The sequence below is a fragment of the Ziziphus jujuba genome, chromosome 9 (genome assembly GCF_031755915.1).
Source record: "Ziziphus jujuba cultivar Dongzao chromosome 9, ASM3175591v1".
Classification (NCBI taxonomy): Eukaryota; Viridiplantae; Streptophyta; class Magnoliopsida; order Rosales; family Rhamnaceae; genus Ziziphus; species Ziziphus jujuba.
The window spans coordinates 24,817,811-24,829,675 of record NC_083387.1 but is presented as its reverse complement, the minus strand read 5'-3'; the positions used below and the strand labels follow the sequence as shown (position 1 = coordinate 24,829,675).

General features: G+C 29.5%; 1 protein-coding gene across 1 annotated transcript; it reads left to right on the top strand.

Annotated features, from left to right (window-relative positions):
* The first annotated feature begins 5,408 nt into the window (after positions 1-5,408).
* Positions 5,409-8,984, top strand: LOC107427661 (metacaspase-1). The gene is made up of 4 exons (XM_016038044.4): positions 5,409-5,960; positions 6,464-6,912; positions 7,328-7,522; positions 8,657-8,984. The coding sequence occupies exons 1-4, from the start codon at positions 5,513-5,515 to the stop codon at positions 8,714-8,716; spliced, it is 1,152 nt and encodes a 383-aa protein (XP_015893530.1). The 5' UTR covers positions 5,409-5,512; the 3' UTR covers positions 8,717-8,984.
* Positions 8,985-11,865: the final 2,881 nt, after the last annotated feature.

Here is an 11,865-nt window from a genome sequence, read left to right as displayed (position 1 = left end):
CTTTGTTAACATATATATATGTCATTTTAAACTTTTTTGGAAAATATTTTAAAAATATATTATTTACCTTAAATTTCTTAGTAAGGAGATCAATATCATTATTAGTTACTCTATTTTAATTTATTATTTTATAATGCAATTCCATTTATTAATAAGGAGACCAATATCATTATTAGTTATTCTATTTTAATTTTATTATTTTATAATATAATTCAATTTATTAATATACATATATGAATATGTATTACATATGGAAATTTTACAAAAAATATATTTAGGTCATTTTAAGCATTTGTTTCCTTTGTTAACATAAATATATATATATATATGTCATTTTAAACTTCTTTGGAAAATATTTAAAAAATACAATATTTACCTTAAATTTTTTAGTAAGATAATCGATATCATTATTAGTTATTCTATTTTAATTTTATTATTTTATAATATAATTCCATTTATTAATATACATATATGAATATGTATTAGTATATAGAAATTTTACAAAAAATATATTTAGTAATAATAAGAAAATCATTTATTATATTCATTTTTTTACCAAATAAAGAGATCAATTCCATTACTAATTTATTTATGTTTACATATATTTAAGAATATCAAATAAGGAGACCAATCTTATAATTGAAATCTATTTGACTTATTTATAGCCAAATATATTTGACTTAGTAAATAAACTAAAATCAAATATTTTATTTATTTTAAGTTTATTTCAAAATTATTACCATATGTAGTTATTGAATGCAATAAATATTATAACAATATACCATTTTTAAATTATATAATATAATATAATATAATATTTTATAATATAATAATAATGATAATAATATATAATTTAAAAGGATAAGAGATGCATTCTTGGGTAATGATCTCTATGATTTTCTCCATTGGCTCTAATATATTTGATTAAAATATGGTCTTCCTAAATCGTCTGTCTAATATAATAATAAAAATATATATTAATTAGTAATAAAATACGATCAAATAATTTGTTTTGAAAATAAATCTTATTTGCTATGTTTAACAATTATTATTTATGATATTATGTTTTTATATCCAAATAAAAAAATATATTTATTAGTTTCCATGTAACCATATTTATAAATGTAAAAATATTTAAAATATATTTAATTAAAAAAAACTATATATATACATATTTGGTAAATAAAATAAAATTAGATATTTTATTTATTTTAAATTTATTTCAAAATTATTACCATATATCATTTGATACATATTAGGTTATAACCATAAAAAGATAAGATAATAAATAAATAAATAATAAATAAAATAAAAATAAAAATATGCTTTAGGAAGGAATTTAAAAAAATAGCATACTGATATGTGTCACATACGATTTTTTTTTATATATATTATATAGATATATGGATATATATGTACATATACAATCCAACTACAGAGTTTCCAGCCCAAAAAAATGAAAGAAAAGAAAAAATTCAGTGGATGATGTCGCTCAGTTTTTTGTGGGCTATAGGCAAACTCTTGGCGATGAGAGTTTCATCTTCCTCATAAATGACCAATTCTTGGGGCCGAAAGTTTGTTGTCGCCCCTTCTAAAAAAAATTTATATATATATATATATATATATTCAGAAATGCTATAATAGGCTTCCACGCCCAAATAGAAAAATTTTATACATATATACATGCATGATATTCAGGCAATAATGACAGGGTTATATATTAAAATAAAATGCAGGCAATAATGATAGTGGTGGAAAGGTAGGGAATGGTGCCGTGACATACATTCTAATTCAAACTGTGAACCAGAGTCCTGACATAACATGTGGGAGAGTTTGCTTAAGAGAATTTCTGAGGCCATAACTGTAAGCAATTCAGAACGGTGCCTCACATCTAAAATCTTCAGGAAAATATCTTGTCAAAACATCAACCAGGTTTTTCTTCTTAATTTCCTCTACGATATTGCCTACATTATTATATACATATATATATATATATATATATATGTGTGTGTGTGTAGTTCGGAGAATATTTTTTGTCTTTTCGATATCTAATGATATGGCATGCTAAAAATTGTCACTTGCGCTTGGATAATAATTAATTCAGATGTCAATCTTTTCATTTCCCACTTCACATGGTTTCCTCCTTATGTTTGGTATATATTTTCAATGGAACATAACTAATAACTAATAGTTTTTGTATAGCTGAGAATTATGAAATCTATTTTGATTTAGGGAATTCATGATTAAGAATTGGTGAAACACTGTAAGCTTATAAGCACAAAATTTAATATATAAACCATTCTTCTAAGCTTTTGAAGAAGAAAAAAAGAGAAAAATATATAAACACAAAATTTAAATAGTTTCCAGTTGTTTCCAATTTAATATGTATTTATAGTTTTTCAATGAGATTTTAAGAAGGTGCATCTTACTTTCAAAAATAAAACTCATCATGACTATCATATTCTATATATATTGGATTTTGTCTCATAATTTTATAGAATCTAATGGTTATAAATAATGAACTCATTAGCGTACATTTATATGGTAAATTTTTATTTTTTATTTATTTATTTTTAACTTGTAACTCGGTGAGATTATCTATATGGGGAAAATGTTGATTATGACAAACAAAGAAAGAGCTTTAAAAAAATCTTTAATTTATAATTTATGTTCTCTATTATACCTTTACATCTTAATCTCTCTCTCTCTCTCTCTCTCTCTCTCTCTCTCTCTCTTTTTGTTTTTGGGGTGGAAAGTTTCTTGATCCAATCAAGGTTTAAAAAAAAAAAATTGTCAAGCCCCCTAATAGTTCAAAATTCATTCTTTCCACCCCAAAATTTAACCTACGTTGGAACATTTTTCATTATTTTTTACTATATTAACTTATAAAAAGTCTATTTTTCGTTTAATGACAAATGGAATTATTGATGTTTACATTGGTTTGTATTTAATATGTGTTACTTTACTTCATTTTGTAAAACACAATTAAAAAAGGATAAAGAATTAATGTAATATTTATTTTATATATACAAGGACAAAAAAGACTTTCTATAAGACAAAGATTAAAATTTTGTAAATGTTGGAATGGTAATTGATGAATTTTGAAATCTTGAAGAACTTGATGACTTTTAGCCAACCTCAAAGTGGGCAACGAAATTTTCCCTTTTTGCTTTTTTTTTTTTTTTTTTTTAATTTTTATTAATTTTTATTTTTTATAATGGATCATGTTTAATCTTCTCGAAAGGCTATTCTATAAGCTACCTAATTATATTATATTCGTATCTTATATTTGAAATTTATAAGATTGAAAAAAAAAAATTAAGATTAAAGTTCTAAGTTACTTTTTCTTCCCAAAAAAATAAAAAAGAAAAAAGAACCAGATCCAATCGCTCACCTCCACTATTTTATTAAAAATATAAAAATAAAATAAAATAAAAAGATAAAAGTTGCAGAATATCTAAGCGAAAGAGCCTCCAGTCCATTTGGTTAAAGTTGGACCTAGCCAATTTGGGATTTTAAGGTCCATAGTTTAGGTAAATGGGCTAGACAAGCCTGGACTTGTAAATTAGAAAGAGCCCAAATCATTTAATCCATATTCTTGCTCTCCCAAAGCGACACCACATACCAAAAAGATGAGGACTATAGCAAAAACTAGAAAGAGACACTTTTCACACCACCGGATTTTCTAGCTACACGTTCTTTCTATTCAAAATTACCAGAAACCCCTTAACATATTTTCTATTTTTTATTTCTTTTTAATTTTTTTTCGTTCTTTCCTAAACCATGACCTTAACAATACACCACCGGCCGCCAATGTTTTTCTCTCCGTCAGTTGGCTACCATATTTGAGGAAGAAATTAAAATCCATCCAAAAGAATTATGAAAAAATAAAAAAATAAAAAAAAAAAGAAAGAAAATCTGCAATCAGTTGCACCGGAGCATCGCCGGAAGTTTCTAGATGTCTACTGGCAAGCCTACACCTACAGGCTGGCTGGTTGCCAACTATCTTTCTACCTGCAATGGTTGCTGGATGTTGGGGTAATATCAAACCCTAAGTAGAACAGAAAAATGCGGTTTACAAAACTTAAAAGGAAAAAGTAGAAAACGCCAAAGGCATTTTAGTAATTTTACAAAGATGGATGTGTAGATAGAAATTTGAATTGCGTAAAAAGCACCACTCGTGGTGGGCTCAAGCCCATTTGATTAATGTTGGACCCAATTAGCCCACTTGAAACTTTTAGGTGCTTAACATAGGCAAATGGGCTAGGCTTAGTACAATTGAGAATTGCATATACCTATACATACATATATATATATATATATATATAGGATATGTTACGGTACTACACCATAAAGAAGTGTGCCACCAATGGACAGAGCTTTATTTTGGGTTGCATATAATCAAGCAAAATGAGGCAATATAAGTTGTTTGATGTTTCAGCTAAAAAAAAAAAAAAGTTGTTTGATGTTGCTAATAAAATATTTTACTATATATATATATATATATAAATATATATTCTTATGTTAAATTGCAAGAGGAGGAACTTTTAGTTCCAGGCTTCATCGAATATAGAACCTGACAGGTTTATTATTACCGGTTGTCATTCTGATGACGAAATGGCACAGACAATATGTCTAATAAATTATGTTTTCTAAACCCCTATCCAAATTCAACCTAGTCTTTATCCCTTCCAAACCACAAAATACCCTTTGTTTTATAGTTTCCCTTTGATGCTAATCGACCCTTAAAACCATAACTCCTGTAGATTGTCCTAATTCAAAGTGCTATAGAGGAATCAAAATCACAATAGTTGAAACATTTATAATTAATTAGTAAATTTAATTGGATACTTTTTTTTGTTTTGGGTAAAAAATTTAATTGGATATTCAGAAGTAGAGAGATCATCATAATAAAGCCAAGCATTAGTGGGCTATAATTCACGTGGTATACCAAGCTAGAAATGAAAATGAATCAACATTAACCAAACAATAGACAAATACATTGATTCAAAAATTCTATTGCCGATTGGATCACGCAAATTGTCCAATCGAGAATAGGATTTTGCTCAATGTTTTCCTTTTTTTCGGTTAATCTGATTATCTTATGCAAAATCTTAATTTTGAAATCATATAGGCTCCAATCATTCAAAGAATATGTATAATTTGTCAACAACCAAACTCTCAGCAGTAAAAAAGCAGATGCCTTAATATTCTTTTTTAGACTTCGTTCAATGGAAAACAAAAAGCTGGCCTAAGTTTCTTTTGCCAGACGTAGAAGAACCAAATCTTCATTAGAAAATTTCACACTCCACAAAAAGGAGAGAGAATCTGGTTCTCTTCCACTCCTAATCGAGAATATATATCTAAAAAGCCCATCATTAAAAAAAATCCTAAAAAATAGTAAACCGTTGAGGTCCACCAAACCAACTCTCATAAATCATCCCCAAAAAGCCTCTTAAATTCCGTATCTAGCTAGCTTTCTTTCCTCAAAAATCTTGCAAATTAAGCATTCATGGCTAGGAGAGAGAGATGCTCTGGGTGTGGGGTGCAACTTCAGGTTCCACCTGAAGCCCAAACCATTCAGTGTGCTATGTGCAATTCCATAACCAGGGTTCGAACCACAAATTACCCTTTGGCGCAAGCCCAAGGCTCAATCAACCATGCAGCCAACCGGTTCAAAACCCTAATCAGTACAGTCATGCCCCATAATATTCCTCCTGTGAGTAGCTATGGCTTTACGGGAGGACCTAGTTATGGCCATGGCTACTACCCTCCTCCACTGCCCCGGCCAGCGATGCCTCCTCCTTCCACTCATGGAAAGAGGAGGGCAGTGCTTTGTGGAGTTAGCTATCTTGGCACTAGTCGCCAGATCAAAGGAAGTGTTAATGATATTAGTTGCATGAAATATTTTCTTGTTGAGAAAATGGGTTTCCCAAATGACTCCATACTCATCCTTACAGGTAAAGACTCTTAGACTCTAATGTAAAAAACATTTTAACTGTTATAGTTATTATTATTATTGTTTTGTCCATTTCATATAATTGTAATAAGACGTTAGCTATTTATCATAAACGGGTGACACATCTATTATAGAAAAATTAATATAATAATAAAAAAATTGCTATAGTTAACTTTGTACGCCTATGATATAGTGAGCATACACATTTTATTACTTGTAATACCGTGCAAGCTGCCTCTTATAGCATAGCTATATGATAGGATACCCAATTTGCTTTACATATCCTTTATTGACCTGTGTCATAGTAATGACCATTAAGAGTTTAATATTATGCACCATAAATTTATGCTAGCACTCATTATTGAGAACCCATAAAAAAAAAAAATATATATATATATATATAAAATAAAAATAAAAGCAAATTAAGGGAAGGATTAATTACTTGTTTTATGTGTTTGATCTAGCAGATGTACTAATTACAATTTTACTTAATTAATTATGCAGAATACGAGAATGACCCTCTCAGGATTCCAACAAAACAAAACATGAGGATGGCCCTCCATTGGCTTGTCCATGGCTGCCAGTCAGGTGATTCATTAGTCTTCCACTACTCCGGCCACGGCTCGAGACAACGAGACTACGACATGGACGAGGTGGACGGCTTCGACGAAACGTTATGCCCCGTGGATTACGAAAGCCAGGGAATGATAGTGGACGACGAAATCAATGCCACCATTGTAAGGCCACTACCAAAAGGCGCAACTCTTCATGCGCTCATTGATGCTTGCTACAGCGCAACAGTCCTCGATCTGCCATTCCTTTGTAGGATGAACAAGGAAGGATACTATGTGTGGGAAGACCATCGAAGTCCGTCGATTTACAAAGGAACAGATGGTGGTTTGGCTGTTTGTATTAGTGCTTGTGATGATCATCAGACCTCTGCAGATACCAATGTGAGCAGTGTAAAATTTGCAACTTTTTTTTAGTCCCTTAATTTTAGGATGTCTAGCCCTTCTACCCTTTTTTTTTTTTTTTTTTTTTTTGGGGTAGTTTTCTGATGTCCCATTTTTTATGGTAATTAAGTTTTTTTTTTTAATTTATAATTATTATATAAATGTATCTTAAATTCCAATTTAGAAACTGAAAAAATAAAAATAAAAAAGTCCAACAGATACCATAGTCAAGGAACAAAACTGACAAAAAAAATAGGGATAGAAGTGCCAAAAATCATATAGTTAAGGGACTAAAATTGCAAATAATAATAAACTTAATGATTTAATTATTTTTATTAATTTTTTCTAATTAAATTTAAAAGATTTTATTTGACACTTACTATATATATATATATATATATATATATATTTGCAGGCTTTATCCGGAAACACACTGACAGGAGCGATGACATATAGCTTTATCCAGGCAGTGCAAAATGAACCAGGCTTAACATATGGAAGGTTGCTGAATGCCATGAGGTTTGCAATTCGTGAAGCTAGAACTGGTATACGCCTAAGAGGTCCTATTGCTTCTCTCCTCAACAAATTGATTGGAACAGATCTGTCTCAGGTAACTCTTCCTTCCAACCTCGTGGTTGTTTTAACTAACCACTATTCTTCTCTCCATTATATATAGATAGTCTTGATTTTTGGGAGAAATAACACTATATATATATATATATATACACATATGTAGAATTTTACGACAAATGACATCAAAGTGTGGACGTCTAAAAAATTGACACCTTTTATATTCACTAATTAGTGCTTGAGTTAATCTAAAAACTGTAAATTGTATATTGTTAATTTTCCCAATAACAATTTGACCCAAAAGCCTAATTAACAAATTTATAAAAGTTGATTTGGAAAAAATACAATCTTATCAGTACTATTTGTTTTTTAATTTCACATGTGGAACATCGAATGATCCAATTACCTCCAAATCCAATGATCCAATTCTTACTTATTTTACTAACCCTTATAGCATCCAAACTATCCTATTAAATTAATCAATTGGAGTCATCTATGTTTTATATATATATATATATATATATATGTACCCTCACTTAAATACCATTAGTTTTATATATATATATATATATATATATTTATATTGGATGTGGGGAATTGGAACACAGTTTTATGTATAGACTATACTATCTAATTCTAGTGGATGAATATGTTAACATTGCAAATGCTTTAGATACAGCACCACCTCAATAAATAATTAGTTTAAAATTTAAAATCTATTCGGAAGAATAACAACTCTTAGCAAATTCACGTTAATATTGGCTTAGAACTTATTTGTATTTTGCTATTTTTCAAACCAAAATGAAAAAAAAGGATCATGACGCTTTTGTTTGTAGAGTCTACAAGACTCGGCACATTTAATACGCAATAGACCCCCCCAAAAAAAAAAAAAAAGCAGCAGACAATTTGTGGCCATAATTAAACGTGTTAATAAATTGCAATTGTCCTTCAATATGAAGCATATTATTTTACATTGTCTTTTACAAAATGTAACTAGCTTAATTTGACAGTTAATAAAATAACAATAAACTCGTATGTTCTTATGATAAATATAAGTAGAGTCAAAAAATAATAATAAACATAGGTTAGATAAAATTACTTATAGCATAAGAACAACTTAATCCATTTTTACGATGTGACAACTCTCTCATTGGTTTCATTATGTTAAATGCAGGAGCCCCAAATTTCATCATCTGAGAAATTCGACATTTACATGAAGCAATTTGTACTATAAAAGTCGTTGCCTCTTTTTTACTGATTCGTAAGTAAAAATTGCAAGTAGATCTGAATTTGAAGTGATATGATTAATTGTGTTTCACTTTATTATTAATTTTGTGTAAATTCGATAAGTAAATTCTGTATATATGTAATTAGTTTGTTTTCATGTATGAATTTGGGAAGTATATCAGCAGAGAAGTAGAATATGTCTTGTCTAGTATGTCTACTAGATTTTAAAATTGATAAAAATTCGTATTTCTTATTAATAATTAAAAAACAAAAAAAAAAAGATCTATAATGCCTCCCTTTTGGGACATTTCAATTAACGAGGCCTATTTCCTTTTCTTAGCAATATCATGGCTTTTTTTTTTTAATTTATTTAAGATTGTAAAGAATTACAATGACAATTAAAAGAACTTAATTTCATTCAAAAGCAAGAAGAAAGATTCGCTCTAGTACTGATTTTAACAATATGAATTATAAAAAGAAGAAATTAGGGAACAATATTAATTAAAATGCTCAAACAAAATTAACAACTAAAAATCCCCCCCGGATAGAATGATATATATATATAGATATATATATATATATAGATATATAAATAAATATATATAGGAGAGAAAATTAAAAAATAAAAAGCATCGCACCGTTTGTAAATTATATATATTTTACAAGCATTCGGCATCATCAATTTAGTGTTTTTGGATCACCTTTTTTAGGTTGTTTTGCACGTTGTAATAGCACGTCCCATGCACATATAAAATTCTCAGTGTGCAAAAATATTAGGAAGGTTATACTTATTGTCAATTTCTAAAGGAGAAGAAAGATCATGATCAGGTAGAAATGGAGGAATATTGGGAGGAGGGATATGATAGTTTGCTTCTACTACGGCCATAAAAAGCAGCTTTATGATCATTTTCCTCATTATCATCAGCTAGCTACTGGGATTATAATAATACTGGGATTCTTCTAAAGTTCTAACTAGCCTGAGTTGGCTTCAATTATTTTTCTTGATTTAACTCCTTTTAATTAAAATATGTTTTTTCACGTTGTTCAGAAAAAAAAAATAATTATAATAAAAATTATGGAGGCAATTTTATTAATTAAAATAATAAAAATGTAAGAGATTTATTCATGGAATGCAAATATTTATGTCCTTAAATTTATGCCATACATGTATAGTTGTAATACTTATTTTACGCGTATTATTTATTTATTTATTTTGACTCAATTTTACACATATTATTATTTTTTAATGGAATGCAACAAACGGACCCACTCTGTTGATGACATGTTTCTAAAGTCGGCCACGTGGAAGTCAATGCCAGCTCAACTATTTTGCTTTCTCATCAGAATGCCAGCTCAGCAGTCTGTTTGTTTTTAACTGTGTGACTGTTTTGGTAACAGCGTAGAGCTTATAAAGCTTACTATAAAAAAAAAATAGTAAGTTCTTAAAAAGCTTACTTTTTAAGCTAATTTTTTCACAGAAAAGTTTCTTGAAGATTATCTCAAATTTTCTTAGGTTTTCTATAGCTTTCCTCCAGATTTTCATTGTTTTTCTCTGCAATTTCTTAGCTTCAGAAAATTCACACACCCCAATGATTGTAGTTCGATAAATGAGGATCTTGTACCTTTTACTCTCGCACTTCTTGGAACTTCGGTATTAAGTTTCAATATCATGTATTTGGTAGAGTACTGAAATTCATTCGCATGTGGCAATATTAATGTGTTTCAAACATTATATTCTTTTGTATTTTCGCTATATATAGACAACTTTGGCTTGACAATTTGTCTGGTGCATAAATGAGATGAAATTATAATTAGTAGGATAGTTAATGAGGCTCTGACAAGTATATTCACCCGGTAATATATATGCAATTTTCTCCTTTTTAACTCCGACATTTCTTCTATGGAGTCATTTGGTTGCACATAGATGAGGAATGAATATGAAATTAGTTTTCTAATGTCGATATATTATAAACTTCTATGTGTTTTCAATTTGACAATCACCTACAAATAGGGCTGGGCAAAACCCGACCCAAACCGACCAACCCGCCCGAACCGAACTAATTGGGTCGGTTTGGGTTGGTTTTTAACTGTTAAACGGGTCGGTTCGGTTACATATGTATTGAACCCGTGGTTTTCGGTTCGGGTTACGGGTGGGTAGAAAATTTACCCAACCCAAACCGAACCGACCCATAATAATCCAAAGGTGAAGGTTTAGTCATGAAATATGCATGAGGTCCAAACTGGCCCAAACCAAAAATACAAAAAATTGGACTGAAAGTGAAGTTCATTATAAGGTCCAAACCGGCCTAAACCAAAAATAAAAAAATTTGGGCCGAAGCCCATCAGAAAGCCCAACCCGTGAACCCAACCCAAACCGAAAAATATTCATTTGGTTCGGTTCGGTTTGGGTTGAATGTAACGGTCGGTTCGGTTCGGTTTTGTACCCAACCCAAACCGAACCGGTCGATTCGGTTTAAAAAAATCACAAAACCGAACCGAACCGAACCGAGCCCACCCCTACCTACAAACATGTAAATATTTTTTGCTCTGTTCCTTCAATTCTCAGACTTATAATGAAGTTTTCCTGTTGTTGAAGTAAAATTGGATTCTGGAAGTATTCTCAGAATTACACTTGTAATTAATCATAAAATAAGCTATAGTGTATTTGGGACATAATTTTTGGCTTCAAGCATCAATTTTGACTTACATGAAGAAATTGAAATATTTGAATTTGATTTTGTAAATGTTTAGAAGTTCTTGATATAGTAAAGTAATGGTTATGAAGAACCTTTCGATTTGAAATCATTCTGAGATGTTCGTATGCAATATCTGATGTGGACATATATTACCAATAAAATGTATTTGATGTATATATAGGTACATGGATATGTACAAAACATATTTTACGGAAATAAATTTAGAGAGCTTTGTGGCTCAGTCATGTATCTGCCACTTTTAACGATGAAAGGGGAAAACAAACAAACAAACAAACAAAAAAGCCAACCAAAATTTGATTTGGTATTTGAATCTTGGTTCTCAAGTTTAGAATCATCCCTTTCTTGGTATTACATTTGAATGTCAATCAACATATAATAAAATAACCATTTTCAGCTATTCATCCACTCAATTGTATCAGTTGGCATGTTTTGATGTATG